The sequence below is a fragment of the Gossypium arboreum genome, chromosome 9 (assembly GCF_025698485.1).
Source record: "Gossypium arboreum isolate Shixiya-1 chromosome 9, ASM2569848v2, whole genome shotgun sequence".
Lineage (NCBI taxonomy): Eukaryota > Viridiplantae > Streptophyta > Magnoliopsida > Malvales > Malvaceae > Gossypium > Gossypium arboreum.
Genome location: NC_069078.1, coordinates 83,263,544 through 83,285,622, shown reverse-complemented (window position 1 = coordinate 83,285,622; position 22,079 = coordinate 83,263,544). Strand labels below are relative to the sequence as shown.

Genomic DNA, 22,079 nt, shown 5'->3' with positions numbered 1-22,079 from the left:
GTTGGGTATAGGTTGCTTTCTTTCCTTCCTTCTATATCCACGACCCACTTATATACTGACATCCTTTAGTAGATATTAATATTTCGATACGATTGATGTATTTGCCACCTTCTCGAATAGAATTTTAATCATATATTTTCATTTTAATTTCTTACATAGTAATATAGCTGATTTTGATCACAATGTATAAATACATGTGTGTGCACAAGTCACATGGTTTCATCGTAAAAATATAACTCGAATAGTTTCATCTTTATTCATATACAATGCCAGAGTTATTATAAGAAGTTAATTATTCCAAGGGAAGAATATTCATTGATTGCAGAACCCAAATTTCTTGAAATTTCAATATTCCGACGACATTTGTATTGGCTGAGAGCCTACGTGGGTGTAGTTAATCAAGCAGTTTCATGGGGTAATCATATAAAAGTATACATTCGATGCTATCTGTGTGTTTAATTTTCTTTCAAGATTTCTATGTACGAGGAGTCTCATATCTCTCCATACTTGGATATTCGTATATGAATAAGACTTGGGGTGTGGGATATAAGTATTTATCCGTATATGCAAATATCAAAATTGTTGCATTCAAGCTCTTGAATATATCATCCTATGTTTAGTATGGAGATATATCAAAACAATGACAAAAACAATTTCATTTCAATGAAAACAAAACAAAAAACACACCCCTTCTCTATAGTTTCCGAGATATATGAAAACGCCCCTTATGATGAACTGACTTTGATGATCAAACTTCACCCACGGCTTCCTCACTTCTCTCTCAATTTTGGGTCTCTAGAGACGACAAACCTGATGAAAGTGAGATCAAGTTCGACAGTCATAATTACCCTTCTTAGAAGGTGGAGCTAAAACTTTGAACATGATCGAGAATAAGGAGCCTCGGTCCGGGTGGAATTTTCACATCTCTAAGTGCACTGGAACACATTAGACAATTTCAAGGCCGTCAGAATATATGCATAGACACTGTTCATAAAATACTACTCAGAAAGTTAAGTTACAATAAAATCTCCAATTACTTGCCTATCGGTGAGCAAAGGCAATGTGTTATCAGTTAACAAGCCTTTCTTGAAATTCTTCTCGTAGTTCTGGAGCCCGAGACTATTTAACATGGATCTTGTTCGGGAATAGTACATGTCCTCGACAGGTGGTTGTGATAACTTTTGTCCAAACTGAATAATCGTAAAAACAGCTGTTAGATAAGAAACTACAGGCCAGTAAAGCACTATCTTGAAATGTTACTCATTCAGAATACTCAAATGTCAAAAGGGAAAACTAAGTTGAGAAGCTCATTGATAAAGAAATTTCAGCAAATTCCAGCACATCAAATTCACAGCTTTTTAAGCAGTTAGTAACTGGAAATGGCTGAAAACAAGATGATGACATCGATTGGCATAACGAGATGATTGATTAACCTGGAAAAGCACGCCTTGAATGAGCGCAAAAAAAAGTCCAGAAGTGACTGCATTTGCAGCCTGATTCGGGCCGCCCATGCCACTCACTAGAGAAAACATGGCCCCAGAACCAAAAGCCGCCACCATGCTGCAATAATAGAACACTTACGTTAAACAACTGTGAAAACCAAAGGTATAAAGCCAACCAATATTAAAACAAACAAATGAAGTCTACAGTTCTTTATTCAAACAACAAGCTTTGATCATCTATTCATCTTCGGCTTACCTAACTCAAATATCTACAACGCTCAACAAAACATAAATTATATTGCAATTCTACTTTATGATGGGAGAGAGGAGGTCAAGTAAGCAGAACATAGAAGTGGGGTGAAAGGTGGAATCTACACAAATGAGGAAAAAAAAAAAGAAGCTAGTGTCTGTTTGTCATCAATAAATGCACCTCCAAGTTTCTACATTGAAGGAAAATAAGCTAGTTCGAAATGGCAAGCTCTTCACTATTATCAGAATTGCTACAAAATAAAATATATAATCAGTTAATCACCTTCTAGCTGTACCAGTTAAAATGTTTGATCACCTTTCTAACTAACCATTTAAAATATTTGCAGATGAGTTTCTAGTCATTAGATGCATAGAGATTAAAATAATAAAGGGACCATGATCTCCACGTAGGCAAATTTCAGGCTATTTTCACTAGAAATGGAAATTAAGTTGGTTCCAGAAGGTGGAAAGACAACAAGTTGAGAGTTTAGAGAAAAATGCCTTCACATTATGGCTTGACAACAAACCAGAGGAACAAATGAGAATAACTTGTTACTTTGTTAATGAATCCAACTTGCTACTTTTAGACCAAAGCAAAAGAGAAAAAGCCAACACAGATACATGACCGTAACACTTCCATGGTCTGGAAAAACCTGTTTGACCATAACATTTGTAAGCTAAGACTGATTTGGCCCTCAAAAAAAGACAAAGATTTTCTTCCCATCTCAACAGTATCTCTCTGAAACAGCATAATCAAACAACAATACACAAAGAAAAACAATTGTACTGTATGCATGTGTTAGCATGTCGTATTCCGATTGAACTAACAATATCCACCAGCTGTAAAACAACAGAATGAAAAAACAATGAAGATAAAGAAAATCAGGATTAAAAGGGTCCACCTAGATTGAACATCCTCCTTCCCTCTCAATCTTTTCATAACACAAGCTAGGCCAGCATTGACACCAGTCATCACAGCAAAATTACGAGCTTGTACCCAGGGAGCTCCTGATAGAGCCTGTAATCGAAGTAAACATGTATAATTAAATGCTACTTAGAAAACCCTTCAGTGGTTGTAAGTTGTGATTTAATCCCTCGTAAACAACACTAGTCAACAGAACTCAATTAGCATGCACTATCTAAGAACATGGTCTTCCCCAAAACCGAACCTTCACAATTAATGCATATTCTTTTTCGATATGTGGAAATTACAGTTCTTTAAAATATCATGATTGCAGATAAGAAATGAAAGTAAAGCCAAAATAAAAAAGGAAAACGACCTGGGCTTGCTTGAGAGAAGCCATTGCCTGATGATTGAGGGAAGCCTGAGGAGGAGTCGGAAAAGAAGAGGAAACATCTTTGGTGAGGTTGCCCGTTAAAGCACCAATAGCAGCACCCTGAACGGCGCCTGTGGCGGTTACCACGGCCGCCTCGACTGGCATGGACTGTTTGTCTAGCCAAGCCTTGAACCCGTTCTCAACTTCCTTGAACTTGGCTTGCAATTGCTCCAGTGGGTTTTGTTGAGCCATCAACCTGGTTACCACCAACATTCCTTGCTCTTTTCCTCCTTCCACTTCGTCACAACTTCCGAATGTAATTTCCTCGAGTACCAAGAGAAAGAAAAGGCTTTGGAATTGTTGCCTGACCCTGATCTACATTTCCTACAACATCCATTTCCTCCTGTTTTGTTTTAAGTTTTGGATTTATTCAAGATTGGGCTTTTTGCTGAAACGTCTTTTCAGCCATTGTTGACGGTCTCCTTTTTAAGGTTAAATAATTGGGCCCAAATATGAGCCAATCTCATAAAAGACCGCAAAAAAGGTGTGAATTAGTACTGAGAAATTGAAATATCGAAAAATTGATTCCAACTAATATATGCGGTTGGATTCAGGTTTTGTATTATTTAGTTCTGTTTCGGGTTGATGTTATCATTCAAATGATATAATTGGGTTCGGTTTGAGTTTTCCGCATAGAATTTATTTTATTTAAATTAAATTAAATGAACAAATATATATGTTTTAAAAATAATCTTAATAAAATGATAGATTAATTATTTTAGTGTTTATATAGACTAATTCATTTCATCTAACTATTATTATATACAAAAGTTTTACTTTCCAAAAAAATAGTTAAGAAAGTGAGTTTTATATTAAAGTTAGTAAATTATTTCTTAAATATAATAATTATAATTGTAAGCCTAATTTTAATTTTAAGAAATTAGTTTAATAATTTTTTTATCTATAAAAATAAAAATAAAAAAACAATTTTTCACTTGTAGTCTTGGTGGGTTTACCATGGGAGTGTGCTGTCTTGCTGAACTGGAAGTTTGGAGACACTTCGGTGCCATTGTCGGGCTGAAAAGAAGGCCGGTCACCGTAGCTGGCGGAGGCAGGGGCGTGGTTGTGGAAGGAAGAATATAAGGGTATCAGGAAAAGAAAATGGAAATTAATTACTCAAAAAAATGCAGGGAAAATTTACAATAAAAATAATAAGTTCTAAATTTTTCACTTTTAAATTAAAAATTGGTATAATTATTTTCAAGTTCTTTAAGTTTGATTTTTGATTTTTTTTTGTCACAGTGCCACATGATAGCCTATGATTGGGCCACGTATCAAATATGTCAGTAATTAACCCCGTTTTGAGGAGGTACCAAATCAATAGACATTAGTGATTAATCCCGTTTGGAAGAGGTACCAAATTAATAGACGAAAATTATACTTTAGATACAATATTAGAAATTTTGAAAGTAAAAGCATTACATTAAAAATTTATTATTTAAATACCCTTAAACTATTTCGTCAAAAGTAAAAAGATATTTGCCTTATATTTGCCTTTTTTATTGGCATGCATGTCACATCATTAAAAAATTGACGTAGTTAGAATTACATATTAGATTAATGATAATTATTTGGTATATTAATAATGGAAATTTTAATTTCACAAATGGAGTTAAGATTTTTGTTATATATCTTTAAGTTGCATTTAAAAACTTTAAAAATAAATGAGTATAACATGTGACAAAATTTTAATTTTATTTCAATTTTACTTATAGAGTTAAAATTTTACACAGTCAATGTACTAAATAATTATCAGCTAAAACTTTTAAGTATCAAATTGAATATTTTAAAAGTATAAATGTCATATTAGAAAAATACACTAAAGTGTAGGGACATATGTGCCATTATCCCAATAACATATTATAAAAGATCTCGTTTAGAAGAAAAAGTAAAATAAAATAAAAAGAGAAAGTGAAAAAAGAAAAAAACAGCGGATCAATTCAATGGGGATGTAAGGTTCGTTGCACTTTCCTAGGTAGCCACGTAAGTTGTGTAGAAGCCACGCTTTTAAAGTATGACAAATTTTTCCACATGTCAAAGATTTATTGGATATATTACTTAATTCTCCACATTTTCTTCCATGTCGGCTCCTTGGTTTGGCTTCAGATTTCGGAGTGAAAATGGGCTCTACAAATGAAATGAATGGTCGAATTGAAACGCACATTTGAATCAGCGGCCTAACAAGAAAAAATATTTAGGGCGGAAATTAAATAATCTTATTTTTTTAATATTTTTAATATTTATATTTTTTTAAAAGAATAAATTAAAATTTAACATTTTTAAAGGGATTAAAATAAAATTTTATATTTATTAATTTAAATTTTTAAAAATTGTAAGTAACCTAAATAAATTTTTTTTATTTTAACGGGATCGGGGCCTTGTCAACCCTCTTATTATGCCCCTGATTTCAGTTATCATCACCTATTTTAAAATTTTATGATTGTTAAATAAAAGTGGTTGGAGTGATTTGCAAAGAAAATAAAAGTTAGGCATTTTATAGGCTTGGGTAAACAGTGATCATGAGTTTTAAAATTACTTTATATATAAGACAAGTAACTAACTCTCAACTACTGATTAACATATAAAAGACTCTTACGGTCTCACCTAATCTTCATAAATTTTGACATAACATTTTAATCCAATACCATTTTAATGTTATATTGTTTTATGTCAAAATCATGTACACACAAAAACTTTTAAGTCATTAACGCATATAATAGAAGTCTTTATGGATTAGGTTGGGTCATAGTTCAAGTTCAAAAGTTTCAAAATTGATAAATATGTAATATTTTAGTATTTTATTTAATTTTCTCTTTTTTAATTTTAAACTTGTATTTATTGTCAAATTATTTAAAATAGATGAAAATGTTAATTTTTTAACTTTGTGATTAGATATACACGTGGATTGCTAATGAATGACATGTTGGCATTTAATTATTTTTTAAAATTTTAAAATTTATTAAAATTGTTTAAGAAGTATAAAAATTATAAAATATTTTAATATTTTAAAATTAAATTAAGTAATGAAATCTTTGGTGTGTCATTTACATAGTAATCTACATATGTATCACGTTAGCAAAGTTAGAAGACGTTAACTTTTTCATTTATTTTGAGGTGATTTGATAAAAATGCAAGTTTGATGGCTAAAATTGTAATATCCTGATTTTGGGCCTAGTCGGAATAGTGGTTTCGTGACCACAAAATCTGAGATAGAAATAATTATTTTATGATTATTTTGAGGTCTATGATATGATTGCATGATTGTGTGAAAATTTCGTGAAGAAATTTTATGCATAAAGTGCTTAAATTGAAAGTAGGGACTAAATCGAATAAGTTGCAAAATTTGCATTCTAGAAGTTTTTATTATGAAATTGCATTGAAATATTAATTAGGAGATCTTAAATAGCAATTTGACCAATTTTAAGTTCATGGACAAAATTAAGACATGGAAGGAATTTTTGGAAAGTTTAGTAGTAAGGGTATGTTGGTCATTTAGGGGTAAAATAAATTAAAATACAAAATTAAAAGCCAATTTTGCTCATCTTCAACCCCATGGCCGAATATAGCAAGGAGAAACCATTGCTAGGGTTTTTCAAGCTTCCAAGCTCGATTGTAAGTCCATTCTAGCCCCGTTTTTCAAGTTCTTTACGTTTTTGGAGTCCCGGTAGCTCGATTAAGCTTATGCTAGCAATAATTCAACCTAGGGTTCATATTTGGAAAAATACCCATAGGTGAAATTTGTGTATTTTGGTGTTTTATGATAGAATATGAGGTTTAAAATTATGTTAGACAACTTGTGCTACTCGGTTTTAAGCGAAAACTAGCAAAAGGGCTTAATCGGTAAAAATACCTAATAGTCATAAGTACATGTTAGAGTGAGAATTTGATGTTGCCATAGAAGGGAAAAATGATCAGCATGTCATAAAACATAAGAAAATAGGCTGAAGTTTAATTTACGAGCTTTGAGGCAAAAGTGTAAATATGCAAAAGTTTAGGGGCAAAACTATAATTTTGCCAAAATATGATTTTGGGTCAATTTGAATAATGTGAGTCCTAATTAGACTATATTTTAAATGATAGAGCAAGGAAAACTAAAATTCGGGCTAAAATGGGGAAAATACCAAGTTGTGGACGAAATGGTAAAAGTAGCCATTTTCGCATACGAGGTAACTTCATATGTAAATGTTGGTAACATAGTTATTACTTTAAATGTTTTTATGTTATTTAAATGATATGATAATTATTATGAAATATCATACTTGTGACAATTGTTTGATAATATGTCAAATTATGTGATATACTTGGAAAATGAAATGTGAAATACTACCGAGTATCGGTATCGACATTCTGTAGGAGATGGTTGAGACACATGATTGGGAAAAAGGTCCCGTTGAATCTTAGGAATGGATTAGGATACAAGTGACATGTCACTAGGATGTTTGGGCATCCGAACTCGTTGAGTTGAGTCCGAGTTCACTTATGGATGCGAATGTCCGAACTCGTTGAGTTGAGTCCGAGTTCGAGAGATGTAACTAGGCATCCGAGCTCGTTGAGTTGAGTCCGAGTTCACTTATGGATGCGAACGCCCGAGCTCGTTGAGTTGAGTCCGAGTTCGCTTATGGGTGGGTTACATGGTAGCTTGGCTACATATGTGGCACTTATGTGCAAACTTTCCATGTATCCGAATTATATTTCCGATGTGTTCAACGGGTAAAGTTCTACTGAAATGGAGGAATACTCAAGATGAAAGGGACGTATTGGTAAGTGTTGTGAAATGAATACTTTGAACAGGTATGTACTTAACCCTCGGGTTGAAAACTCGATATAACAACAATATGGTAAGATGATAAATGAAAATGTGATATGAATGTCTCGGTGATGATTATGCAAATGATGTTTTATGTTTTGCTTATATAGTTATGCTACTTGCTATTTGCATGTGAACTTACTAAGCATTTATGCTTACTCCCTCCTTTTCATTCCTTGTAGTTTTGAACAAGCCAGCTCGGGAATCGGGACGGGTCGAAGGTTCGATCACACTATCCAAAGGACTTTCATCTGGGTAAATGGCTTGTAAAACTTAAGTATGGCATGTATAGCAATATATTTATTTTGTGTAAATAATTTTATGATATAACCATGATTGGTTGAGAAAATGTTTGATATTGATAAGTCATGGTGATGGTTAAATTTAGATCATGTTTGATATCATGGAAGTTTAATAGGTTATCTAGTTCATAACAACTCATGAAAAGATGAAATTTGCCTTAAAACAGAATATTGCTGTAGCAATGACATGAATTTGAAAAATCACTAAAAATAGTATAAATGGAATTAAATAATGAATAAGTTATGGAATCGAAGCTTGATGAGTCTATTTTCATATGGAAGAAGCGAAATAGGTATATGAGCTATATTTTATGAGATGTTTAAATTTTTGTGAAATAGGGCCAGAGCGATTTCTGGATCCCCTATTCTGAGTTTGGAAATTCACCATAAATTTTACAAAGATAATTAGAAGTCATGCTTTATATGTACAGATTCATTATTGAGTCTAGTTTTATTAGAGACAAATGGAATAGTCATTGAAGCTCTGTACAGGGAGATATCTGATCTGTAATACACAGAGGTCAGAATAGTCGAACCTTGAAACAGAGGAGATTTTAACTAATAAACTGTACTAATTGGCCCGACCAAAAAATTCTAGAAAAAAATTACTAGATATATATATGAGTCTAGTTTTAGGAAAAAATTATGGAATTGGATTTCGAGTTTCGGAACTCGAGATATGATTTTTAAAGCGACTGTGATGCAGTTAGGCAGCTTGTTTGGAAATTTTAAAAATAAATTGTTTGAGCTGTTTAAGTAATGAATTAATTCTATTAACACCTCGTGTTCGACTCCGGCGAAGGTCTCGGGTACGGGGTGTTACAAAAATAATTTTTTTTTATAAAGTTAGAGGAAAAAAAATTCATTATGCCTAATTTTTTAAGGTAATTATTTAATAGATGTGACAAATGTCATATTTATTTATATATCTAATTTTTATTTTTATACTACACTCTGTAAGACACTTATGAATAGTTAAAAACTTTAATAGATAATTCACCAAAAAAAACTTAACAGATAGTGTATAAGATAAATTTTCATATTTTTATTAATAAAATAAAAGTATTCATAAATGTATAATATATATTTTATTAGTGTTGTAATTATTACAATTAATATTACTTAATTAAATTTTGGCTACTTAATTTTAAAAAATTATAAAATGATCACTAAATTATTAAAAATTTAATTTAAGTCACTAAATTATTACGTCATTTAACAATTGGTTGATGCAATTAAATCATTATTTATCATATATAATATATATTAACCACGTAATATTCTGAAGGCTTTAAAAATAAAAGTAACATCTTTAAGTAACTTTTTGAGTGTAAAATTACTAATGATTATTTTTTGAGTGTGAATTTACTCGTATAATTTTTAAAATTTAATGATTAAAGTGTAAACTTTTTAATATCAGTGACTTTGTGTGCAGTTTACCCAAAAAATAAAAGTAACCAAAATCCAAACTACAAATTCCGCGTATAAAACGCGGCGCGAGTAATCAGAGGGTGAATTTCTAAGCTCCTTCCTATCATTTTCCTTCACAGTATCCTCTGAATAGACGAATGGGCCATCTTCCTTTTCATTTAAACTCTTACCCTAAACCCTTCTAACTACTAATTTAATCTCCCGTTTCTTCCTTTTTCTGAATCTTCTCTTTTCATCAACAAATAATTAAAAAGTTATTGGGTATTTCGAAAATCTCCCTAAAAAATCTATGTTTTTGGCCCTTCACTTTTCATTTTAGCAGCATTTTAGCAATGGGTGTTCTCTTACTGAATTCACTCCCATTAGGGTTCCGGTTCCGACCGACTGACCAGGAACTGATCGATTTTTATTTACGGTCTAAGATAAACGGAAATAGAAACGACGAGATTGAAATTATTCGTGAAATTGATGTTTGCAAATGCGAGCCCTGGGATTTGCCTGACTTATCTGCTATAAAAACCCAAGATCCGGAGTGGTTCTTCTTTTGCCCACTCGACCGGAAGTACCCAACCGGCAACAGGCTCAATAGGGCTACCGATGCTGGTTACTGGAAAGCTACGGGTAAGGACCGCAAGATCAAGTCTGGCTCCACCTTGATCGGCATGAAGAAAACTCTGGTGTTTTACAACGGGAGGGCTCCAAGGGGAAAACGAACCAATTGGGTTATGCATGAGTACCGTACTACACTCGATGAGCTTGATGGTACCAAACCTGGACAGGTTCCTCCTTTTCTCATACCTCTCGTTTGATTCTAATTCGAATCCCCTTTGCATCAATTTCTGTTTTTGATTCATATAATTGGTAGTTCAATTCTGCTAATTTGTACAAGCAGAAGTTCTTTACTTGCATGTATTCTTCGTTTTTCCTGCAGAATGCTTTTGTAATTTGTCGTCTATTCAAGAAACAAGATGAGACCATTGAAGATATAAATGGTGATGAAGTTGATCCATCTGTGTTGTCTCCTACTGAAGACATGGTGTCGGAGTTAGAAGTGCCTCAAGACTCTCCTACTGTAAAACAGGAAGCCGAGAAAGCCTGCGATACCAGTGAAACATGTCTTGCCAGTTTGCCCGATGAAGTGATTTCAAATGCTGTTGCACCCATAGTCGAGGGCAATAGTGACAACCATGATAATTATAATAAAATAGACCAAGTGGCTGAAATAGCCCCTGCAGAGGTGAGGGAACAAGAAAACTGTATTTTGATTTAGATTTTGTCACCATTTCTGTAGTACTTATGTTATTCAATTTCAGGTGGATCTACTTGAGGAAGCTTTGAATCATTTTTACGATCCCATGATGGAGCCACTATTTTCTCCATTACACAATCAGATTGAAGCAGAGCAGGCACCTTGGATGTTTGATCATGTGGGAAACTGTTCCAATGTGGAATTTGGACACGGCACAAACGAAAATGATCCTTATATTTCTAACTTCCTGGAGTCTATACTTAAAAATTCGGATGACTACCATGGTGATGACACTGGTAGTCAGAAGAATTCAGAATCTGAGACCCATACAACCATGACCATTGGCAAGGATGGTGGATTTTGCAGTGAATCTGGTTCTGAAGTGACCCAAGTGCTGGTGAGTAGAGGCAAACTAGTTACATGTCATTTATCATACTCTTTCTAGTTTCCACTGAGCATTGTAGTGCATCAAGATCATTCAAGTGTTATGCCTCATGCTCGTATGAATTACGATCATTCATATGATATGCATATTTACATTTTCAACCATTAAGTAAAACCCTTTGTTTATATTAACATCAAGAATTTCCGTTTTGTTACAGCTTGGGACAGACACTGTCAACGGGGTTCCTCCTCTAGGGACCGCACAAGATTGTGGAATTCCAATTTGCATGCAGGACGTTTACTTTTCTGGCACAGTGCCATTCTATAATGTTCCAAATAGTGATGGAGAATTATTTAGCAATCATATGAATACATCTTGTGATGTTGATGGTGCTATCACTGGAATCAGGACCAGGTCTCGCCCTTCTCGAAGTCAACTGGACTCTGAGAACCCCTTGGCACAGGGTAATGCATCAAGAAGACTACGGCTGCAGTGTAAACTTCAGGTCCACTCACTTCACTGTGACAATGCAATATATAACCGGAGTGATGTAGAGATAGAAGATGATTCAAAATCAGTTGTTACAAAGGTAAGAAGTTTTTGACTGATGTAGTATAAAACCGCTATCAAATCCAGATATGTATCCGACCTTATTAAGTTGTCTTTGCAGGAGGAAAAAGTAGTGGAAAAGGATATCACTGTCAGTTGTAATGCTGATTTCGGCATTGTTTTGGGTTCAAAGACCATTGTTTCAGCTCGTAAAGAGACTTCATCTCGGTGGTCAAAGGTGTTTTCAGTGCATCACTCACGTAAACCATTTGCTGTTGGTTTTCGGGTAGCTGTGATGTTAATCTTGTTTATAGTTTTGATTAGCACACCAAAGGCCTTGTAACTTGATGCTACTTATTGCGTTGTGTATAGTTAACAGTAGCACATCACCCTTTTTTTGCCCCCATTTCGAGGATCGTACCTAGTTAGGGCTGCAGCTATGTTTTTGAGTGCTGATGTTTATGATATGAGTACATCTATTTAGTTGTTGTAATATACAAGAGTTTATATACATATATTTTTTTATTTTTGCATATTGCCTCATGAAAGCTTGTTTTTGAGATGAAGCTGAATCCAAGAGAAACTAGGTTAATGTTTTACCACTCATCACGTCCACATACTTGAAAAGAAAATCAGAGAATTTAAACATTATTTGGCTCTCTTTATGGTGACCCTGCTGCTTACACCAGTAACAGGCTTCATTCCCAGCTTTAATATCGCTTGACTACTCTTTCTTTTCACTTCTGCTTTCCTTTGAACTTCCATTAGCACCTGCAAACGATGTTTTGATAGACGAAGAATCTATGTTACTTGAGTATAAGTGTCCAATGCTGGTGTGTTTTTAAATTTTCAGGTTTTTGGAGAATTTCTGAGAGCCATACGTCCATACCATGAAAAAAAGGGAAACAGACAGGAGCAACATAAAAATATGTAATACACAGCAAACAAAGAAATGCTGGGATGCATAGCAACTAGCAAATCAAAGGTCTAGAATATAATAATAGTACATTGCTACTAATTGCATGCTTATGAACGATTTCAGATTGTCAAAGCTAATAAGCTGCAAAGCTGGTGTATTTTATGTTAATCAATTAAATTTTGAAAGAGGGGGGGGGTTATGTGTGTGAAAGGAGAGTTGTAAATGCTGAAATTCAAGAATTAATTTTGATTCATTATGTTTTGGGTCAACAGTAACCTAATGAACATTGTCATTATGATTAATTGCCACCACTACCATCCAGGCTTCATTTGGATCTTGACCTTCATGTCATTTTCTTTTTTTATCATTATAATGTTGGAGATGGGGAGATGTCATCTTTATTAGATTTCATAATGTTGGGTAGCACTTACCTGGAAAACTAGCTAGATACCATACCATGAATCTAAATCGTAAATTAAAAAAAATCATATGTACATCTTAAATTAATAAAACTAATTAATTTCATTGCTTCTCCCTGTACAGCGTTCGTGCAGTTTTATATTTTTTTCTACTCTGTTAAATATATATATATATAACCCATTGTGTTTCTTCGTCAGTTCTCATCCTTGATGCTTCCCTCCCATGTTTCTTCTTTGGTTCTAATTTTGTTTATGTTATTGTTTTTCTTTTTTCTTTTTAAAGATTCAGTCTTCCATGGAGTAAGGCGGAGATTTTCAAATGCTGATTGTAAATTTAATGGGCGTGAATTTTGGACAAGAGATTTAATATGTATTACTACAAATCAAAATGAGTCAAAATCATGTTTAGATCCATACTTTATGTACCTTTCTTTTACTTTGTTTCACTTTGAATCTTGAAGATTGTTTTGAATCCTTGATCTCTTTTTTAAGTGATATATATATATATATATATATATATATATATATATTAGTTTAAACAAGATAAAGATATCGATAAAAGAGACGTTGCCTTGAGGAAGCTTTAAAATTGAGGTTTTATGAAAAAATGTTTAAATTTATTTTGATTCTTGGTAAAATAATTTTTATAGTACATGTATGAATACATTAATTGTAATTATAATTTTTTTAAAAAATTAAATTTATAAAAGTGTATAAATTTATCGTCACATCATATCATCGAATCTATCAAACAATTCATTAAAATAATAATAAAAGTGAATAACTCAACACCACATCATATCATTGAATCTATCAAATAATTCGTTAAAATAATAACGAAAGTGAATAACTCAATTGAATAATTACAGATGTAATCATATATAAATCTAATGCAACATTGTAATAGGCAAGTAATAGTTAATGGGTTATGGTAGGTTGTTACAAGTTATTTAAATTAATTTTTTAAGTATAGGTTTGATTTAATTTGAAAATTGGATTTAATTTTTTCCAAGCTTAATTTAATTTAAGAAAATTAAATCGACTCGACTGATCTATTTATATTTAAAATTTTAAATTAATTTTTATTTATAAGTTTTTAAAACATATATATAATACATTAAATGTACTAAAAATATTAAAATAATTAAATGTACTAAAAATATTAAAATAATTTTTAACACATTAAAATACATTAAAATATTTATATTAAAAATACCACCATAAATATAATAAATGTTTTATTATATTAAAATATATATAATAAATATTTTATTGTATTAAATATAATTTTAAAATTTTATATTTTGGGTTATGTTATTTAGTTAGATAAGTTTCTTTTTAAGTTTTGGATAATGACTTTTAACTTTTTTGAGTTAGTAATTTAATATAAAAACAAAAAATATATATAATTATTATTTTACATATATAATTAATATAATTTTTTATAACAAAAGGTTAACTAAAAATTTTAACTAAAGTCTGGCTCATATAAAATTTAATTTTAAATTTTATTTAAATCCATTTCTCAAATATTATATTTTATCTAAATCCTCCTACTCTTCAAATTTATTTTCCGAACTGAGTGGACAACCGAAGAATGAATAAATTTCCAGCACTACAGGAAATATATAATCACTAAGTACGTAGTATCTTCATTATCGACAAGAAGCACCAGTTCCCAGCTCGCATCAACCGCAGATTCAATAAAGCATAAAAGCTAATATTATCGCACCAAGGTTTCGAAACAGTTCAACCCATCGAACTGCGGCGCCACCTTTGGTGGCGGTGGTGTGTCCTTCACCTTTTGGTTTCGTTTCGCCGGCGTACTCCCGATCGACCTCCTAATCCCTGCGCCTCCGAATTCCTAAACAAGTTAAAAAAAAAAAAAGAACCATCATGAAATAAGTAACAAACAACCAACTTCGTTATAAAATTCATATTGATTTGGGATCTGAAAACCGACTCATCAACCAAAAACAAAAAAATAATATAATTAAAAAAATTTACCTTGGCTTCTGAATGACGAGCAAAAGAATAAATCCCGGCAACAGCAATGGCAACAGCTGGAATGGCGGCATAGACTGTAGTGGAAGTCATTGATACGAAAGATTTGAGTTTCAAAAAGGAATGAAAAAGTAATAATGTAAATTTCTTTCTAAGCAAAGCGAATGAATGACGAAAGATTGGAAGGGATGGAATTATTTATATTTACGGAAATGGTATTTGAAGGGGTAATGTATTTACAGAAAGGAGGCGGCTTCGAATAGGATACAACAAACTAGTGGTTATTTTTTTATAATCTAAATATATATAAGAGAAAGAATCTGAATTTTAGTATCATTGTCCAAAATTCCACAAGATTTTTGTTGATGTCCGAATTTATCGCGATTTTTTTTTCGTTGCCCTAAAGCATGTTTGGGAATAAATTTAACGAATTGAAAGTTGATTGCTTTCATTAAAAACTAAATATGCCGCTCAAAAAACTCACGTTTTGGTTAAAAGAATCAACCAAATGCTCTTTAATCATATTGGGTTTTTTAATTTAATTTTAAGTTTATATTGGGTTTGGCTCAAAAAATTAGCCTAAATTTTTGCTTAAATTTAGCTCTAATAAAATACAAAACTCGAGTTTGACTTGCATTAAAATTTATTTTATTTTTATATAAAAAGATTAAAATATATATAATACATAAAAAATATTAAGAACATTAAAATAAATCTTTACTAATAAATTGAAAATAAATTTAAAAAGTCTTATTTAAATAAGGTGCTACTTAACAGGCAAATGTCTCTAAAATAGTAACAAATTTAATAATAAAACAAAAGTTATACAATATCTGATCAATAACAACAAAATAGTAGCAACATAATAGTGGAATGGTAGCAAAACAGTTGAAAAACAACAGCATAATAACAATTTTTTTTTACAAATTCGGGTAGAGCTCGAGCCAAAAAAATATTATCTAATACTCGACCCATTTTCTAAATGAGTATTATTTTTTTGTCCAAACTCATTTTTTAGACCTATAATTTTTTTTCAAACCCTCCTACTATTTGGACAAGCCTTCGGGCCAAGTCAGTAGCTCGACCTATGAATAAGTTTATTGAATATGAAATCAATTATGAATTAAAAAAAACAAACACAACAAATAACCAAATATAAATAGAAAACCTTTTTTTATAAATTATAATAAAATTAGATATTTAAATTAACTTAAATTGTTTAACGGTTAACATTTTATGGCACCAATTGGAGCACCGGTGCAACCGGTCGGTCTAACCTTCGACAAGCATACTCATAGTTGAGTGGAGTACCTCTCCTCCAATGGATTTTGACATTTTTTGGGGTGTTCTCTTCTTACCACTTTGGGCATTCGCTTTCCCATCGTTTCGATTCAGGACGTTTTTCCCACCTTCACGAGGTCCCCTTCTTCGATTTCCAGAAAGTACCCTCCATCAGATTTAAATTAAGTTGCAACGGTACCATGAGTTGTGATGTTGACCTTGGCAAAGAATAGAGCATAGACGACACAATCAAGTTTTTCGCGCTTTTGATGACCTACTGATAGGTCCACTTCAGGCACCATTCTTTGGAAGGTGTTAACACCCACTGGTTTTCTTCGTCGATCTCAATCCTTATCATAAGGCTAATTGTGGTCAGACTCAAGATAAAGCAAGACCTTAAGCTAGGTGTGGTGACAATTGAATTATGGAGGGACCATTGTTTCAATTGACAATTTAAGTATAAGATCACTATCAGCAAAACATTCATAAGGCAGTCGAAGTTGCACTGTAAACTTCTTACCCGGACAGCGCTATTTAAAATGAGCCATTTCGAATAAGTTTAAGTCTGGTGGGTAGCTCGCATAGGATGTGGACTAATACAAAAATAATAACCCCACCAAAATTAAAACCACTGATATCCAACATTTGTCATCCGAGCAGTCAAGTTCAAATAATTTATGACAGGTAAAGATGTTAATGAGTTACTGCAGGTCGAATTTGTCTGTCTAAGCATAGTTTAAATATATTTAATCTTTGCTCAAGCTCCGCCTAACTTATAATTTTATCTGAATCCTTTTATATTTACAAAAGATTTATTTAAATTCATTTTAAGTATTTTCATATTATTTTTAAATTTTTAAAAATATATTTCTATTATTTTTAATTTAATTTTTATTTTTTAATTTTTTATTTACTAAAATTTTATATAACCATCTTAATATTATTTTAATGTTTATATTAAAATAATATTATACATTTAGTATAAACTTATTTTTAATATGTTATAAATTATATAATATGAAACACTATAAAATATATATTTTAAAGGATTGAATTTTTTATTCAAAACCTTTAAAAATTTAAATGAACTTTCATGAATAAAATAAAAATCACACCATATGAATTAAGAAACAATATACTTATACGCATTGGCACGACAAACAACAACCATTTGATCATAAATTACTTTTTACACTTTGGTCAACTTTAAACTACAAATAATGATTTAACCTTTTGTTTTAGGATTAAGTGATATTTACGGTCAAATTTTTTTATTTATCTTGAAACTTGGTAAATTTTTTTTCAAATTGCTCCTTAAACTTAAATTTTGTTAAGTTATGATATGTTACACTTTAATATTATGTCACAATAAATTTTTAAAAGCATTTGAAATTTTTAAAAAATTATCAAGTAATGATGTGACACTTGGGACTAGATTGAGAAAAGCCGCTAAATTTAGGACTTAATGTTAATAAAAGAATCAAAGACCAAGAAAGAAAAAGTACCAAATTTAAGGGCTAAATATTATTTTATCCTTCTGTTTTTGCATTTTGGTGGGCAGTATCTTTCCTTCAGCTTTTACGAAGTTGGGATTTTTCTTCAGTTTCAACATGTAATAATGATAATATCAAGAAAGAAACAAAAGGACAGTTTTCTATTTGACTTGTCATGTCCATCAAAATTATTTACTAATATAGATATGTGTAGATTTCATTTGACCATAAATTACTTTTTACGCTTTTACATTTTATATCTATAAAGATTAAATAGAACCCATGTTTGATGATCAAAGTATCCACGGTCTTAAATGAGTCACGTTAATTATGTTTATATAAGTAACTTGAAAGTTTAAGCAATGACATCTCCTTTATTGATCAGATTTTTATCTTTACTAATTTTAAAGATAAACAATTTAGATAAATTCATTTTTTAGTATTTATTTAATAAGAAAATCGGTTTTTTAAAGTATTTAGAGATTTAACTGAATGGTCGAATCAAAATATAAAACCCGAAAATTGAAAATTTAAATGAATTTAACTTTTGAGATTTAAATAGGTTTTATGGTGTTTTAAATATATAATGAAATTGAATCATCCGAATGAATAATAAAAAAATCATCATTTTATAATTTATATCAACAAATATACAACGAGCTGAAATCCTTTCAGTATGGAATAATTGTCTCGAAACAGTGAACGCCATCAAGCTCCGGCGCAAACCTCGGCCGTAAACGTTGTTTTTGCGGTGTCTTAACAACGGATGACGACGACGACTTCGATAAATTGTTAAACTCTGTTGTCTCTTTCTTGTTCCCTTCTGAACAAGAAACTTCATTGGGCTTCGCTTTTTCAATCGGAGTCGAAGTCGCCGTGTACTTCTTCTGGCCGTGAGAATCAAAAAAAAGGGCTTCGAACGAACTGAACATAGACATCATCATCGTAAACAACAAAGGTATTGATGTCGGGAAAAAAAGAAGAAGCGGCTATTTGGCAGTTAATAAGCTGTTTTGGAGAGCGAATTTAAAGGCTTTTGAAAGGGTATCGAAGAAATTGCGATGTGAGGAAGAAAGGGGAGGGGGATTTTTAATGGCGGAAAAGGAAGATGAGAAGCAGAAGAAAAAGACATATGGGATAAGAAACAAAAAAACGAGAATGATCTGGAAGGACGGTGAGTCGTCGAAGTCCAGTCCACGCGGCGATGCGGAAAGCTAGGATTAAATTCGGGAGGGTTTTTTTAGGACTAATCATGATTCTGTTGTCTGACGCGTACGTCAACGACGGATAGGTAATCTAAATCCTGATCGCTATTTTATTTTCAATCACATCGGTATTTACTTTTTTTTAGTGACCCCATATTTGTTTTTCTTTCATTTTTATCTTCATTTTACTTAATGAAATTATTATTATTTAGATTTAAATTTATTTCTTTTAAAAATGTAAAAAATCGTATCATTACATCAAATGGTATCACATATGTATTCATTTATCAGAGTCGAGGGTTCTGGAAGTTGGAATTCGAAACCTAGAAGTGACCAGAAACTACCGCAGTTAGCATATGCGTGATGCGGCCACTAATATATGCATATGGTACGGACCCATACTTTATGTTATTTTTACCAACGAAAGGAAAATAAATAGACAAATTATGTTATTCCCCAAAATTCCTGATCTCCAACATTACCAAGTGTGTATAATGAAGCGAAAACCTTAACATTACTATACAGACATAGGCTTGTCACTCAGAGGTAAGCATAAAGGTCCTGATCCATAAACTCTTAAAACAACGGTGGCTGCTATGAAGCAGTCGATTGAAACTTAACAACTTGGCTGTCACTTGGTTTTTTAAGGAGATAGCTAATATTAAACAGGGTAGCAAGATGAGTGCAGAAGGTCCAAGGAGATGCACCCCAACGGAAAATTAAAATTTAGTGGTTGAATGGAGAAAGAATAATGAATCAATTAGTGTAGGTTTTTTGCTTGAGAAAATTTGGAACGGTGCTAGAAAACGTTACTGCAGTGAAACCGATTATTGTTAGAATGGCACTAGCAAAACTCAATCATCATGGAGTTAAAAAATGCATTATATGGAGTAGAGACAAAGGCATTAAGAAAATTATTAAATCTGATAATGATAGGATGCGCTGGTCAACACAAACTTTTTCCAAGGATATTCAGCAGATGAAATCTAACTTCAACTGAATCGGGATGAATGGATGGCATTGAGGCAGATGGTGGATAAGGGTGGCAGCTTTAAAGTAACTTAATAGAAATGGCCTGTACACAATAACTTAATATTCAACCAAACTATAGACACAAATGGGCTCACTTATCAAATACAGTTAATGACCCATGAGGATCATTCAAGCTGAAATGGGCTCATTGTGGCATTGGATCCGCATAGATACTCCAAACTCAAAATCCGGCAGTCATTGAAAACAACAATGTGAATAAAGAGATTTAACACAAAAGTCAGAACCATTATCCCTGTCCCCATGGCTGCGCAATATGTGCCCACTATTTTCAGAATGCTTCAGAATCATCAAAATATGTAAAAGAACGACAAATACAAGGACCATAATGCAAATAACCTACTTTGACATTACCATTGTCCTAAACAGCTTAATTACCAGCAAGATAAGTTACCATTCAACAGCAGTTTCATTACCCAGATAAAAATATTGAAACCTCATTGAAACAAAGAACAATTTCAATGGCAATATCAATTAAACCAAGTAAGATTAACCATGTAACTTCTTGAATCTCTGCAAAAGTTCTCAAATCCCAATACAAAAATTCAACTAATATTTAAAACGAGTCCTAAGTTTCCGCAATTTCAAACAACAAAACAAAAGAAATATCCGAACTGGGAAGAATTGTGTCTAGTCAAACAAGCTGAATCCCATGTCATCATCACTCTCTTCCTTCTCTTCTTCCTTTTTCTCCTCAACAGCAGGGGCAGCCGCAGCAGCACCACCGCCAGCTGCACCAGAAGCAGCAGCAACGGCAACAGGGGCAGCACCACCACCGGAGCCAACGCTGGTGATGAGATCATCGACGTTGACTCTCTCGAGGAGCTTGGCGAAAAGGCTTGGCCAGTAAGATTCAACGCTCAAGTTCGCTGCCTTCACCAATGTAGCAATCTTCTCGGCCTACAAAATATTTCTCAAAACGTAAACAAAACAGAAAAAAATAAAGAAACAACGAAATTAGTTACAAGAGGCAGGCAATGAAAATAAAATGTGGCGACGTACGGTGATTGAGATTCCATCGTCATGGAGAATCAACGCGGCGTAAGTACAGGCGAGTTCACCGGTGGCCATTGTGCTCGAGATTTTCAACACTAAATCTACGAATCAATCATATAAAAAAACATTATGCAGTCATTTAACCAAATAAAAACTAAAAAAAAAAAAGAGAGGAGAGGAAGAGAGGGAAACTACCTTGGCGCTAGGGTTTGGTATGCGTTGAGATCTCAGAGACCGGGGATTTAGGAGGCGGCTTAAATATATATGGAGTGAAAATCCAGATCTTGAGAGGTCTAGGGTTTTTGGTTGAGACAGTCGGCCAATGGGCTTTGATTTCGTTTTGGATCAGTTTTTTTCTTCAACTGATCATGGGCTAAATGGGCCTCGATTAAAATATTTAAAGATCTTTTCATCTAAAAATGTCATGTGTTGACACATTTTAATGGCCTTACTGTTTAGGTACCAAAAAGTGATGGAATTGAAGTTTTAAGTATCAATTAAGTCAAAAAAAAATGTATCAAGGTATAAGTGGCCAAATTTAAAGGATAAATATATATTAGCCAATAATTTTTAACGAAAAATGCAGTTAAAAAGATGAGCTTAATTGATTTTCTAAATTTGTTGAATTGTGAATCAGTTAAGTTAAGGATTTAGTTGAATTTTTTTATTTTTTTTCTTAGGCATTTTAGGGCTGTAAGATTTTTTTCAGCATTAAAATGTTGCAATTTAGTGGAGAAAAAGGGGTCGTGGGTGTTCAAATTTTAGATTTGTATAATTCTTATAGCTTTTAATATATATACTTATAATTTTTACAATTTAAATTTTCTTTAAGTTTATAATATATCAAATGTAGAATTAAATTAAACAAATTTTAACAATTCTTTTAATGTGGCATTTGTGTTAGTTCATTTAATGTGGTATTTGAATTTGATAAAAATCAGTCAAATTTAGATTCCATTAG

At 32.2% G+C, this 22,079-nt stretch overlaps 3 protein-coding genes and 1 long non-coding RNA gene across 5 annotated transcripts; 2 read left to right on the top strand and 2 right to left on the bottom strand.

Annotated features, from left to right (window-relative positions):
* Positions 1-563: 563 nt before the first annotated feature.
* Positions 564-3,400, bottom strand: LOC108457454 (chloroplastic import inner membrane translocase subunit HP30-2-like). The gene is made up of 5 exons (XM_017756529.2): positions 2,972-3,400; positions 2,594-2,709; positions 1,434-1,560; positions 1,042-1,190; positions 564-935 (listed from the first exon to the last, which is right to left on the bottom strand). The coding sequence occupies exons 1-5, from the start codon at positions 3,239-3,241 to the stop codon at positions 854-856; spliced, it is 744 nt and encodes a 247-aa protein (XP_017612018.1). The 5' UTR covers positions 3,242-3,400; the 3' UTR covers positions 564-853.
* Positions 3,401-6,564: 3,164 nt separating this feature from the next.
* LOC128280745 (uncharacterized) lies at positions 6,565-8,200 on the top strand. The gene is made up of 2 exons (XR_008270882.1): positions 6,565-6,640; positions 8,018-8,200. It is a non-coding gene; the product is annotated as an uncharacterized LOC128280745 (long non-coding RNA).
* Positions 8,201-9,623: 1,423 nt separating this feature from the next.
* On the top strand, positions 9,624-12,284 carry LOC108454090 (NAC domain-containing protein 62-like). The gene is made up of 5 exons (XM_017752407.2): positions 9,624-10,347; positions 10,500-10,805; positions 10,882-11,214; positions 11,420-11,791; positions 11,873-12,284. The coding sequence occupies exons 1-5, from the start codon at positions 9,901-9,903 to the stop codon at positions 12,092-12,094; spliced, it is 1,680 nt and encodes a 559-aa protein (XP_017607896.1). The 5' UTR covers positions 9,624-9,900; the 3' UTR covers positions 12,095-12,284.
* Positions 12,285-20,578: 8,294 nt separating this feature from the next.
* Positions 20,579-21,441, bottom strand: LOC108454730 (60S acidic ribosomal protein P1-like). 2 transcript variants are annotated; one of them, XM_017753281.2, is made up of 3 exons: positions 21,314-21,441; positions 21,125-21,219; positions 20,579-21,022 (listed from the first exon to the last, which is right to left on the bottom strand). In XM_017753281.2, exons 2-3 carry the CDS (start codon positions 21,191-21,193, stop codon positions 20,753-20,755), a joined length of 339 nt encoding a protein of 112 aa, XP_017608770.1. In that variant the 5' UTR covers positions 21,194-21,219; positions 21,314-21,441; the 3' UTR covers positions 20,579-20,752. The 2 variants fall into 2 exon arrangements, with proteins under 2 accessions (XP_017608770.1, XP_052875044.1); XM_053019084.1 differs by having other exon boundaries at positions 21,125-21,213; positions 21,314-21,374.
* Between the last annotated feature and the right edge of the window lie 638 nt (positions 21,442-22,079).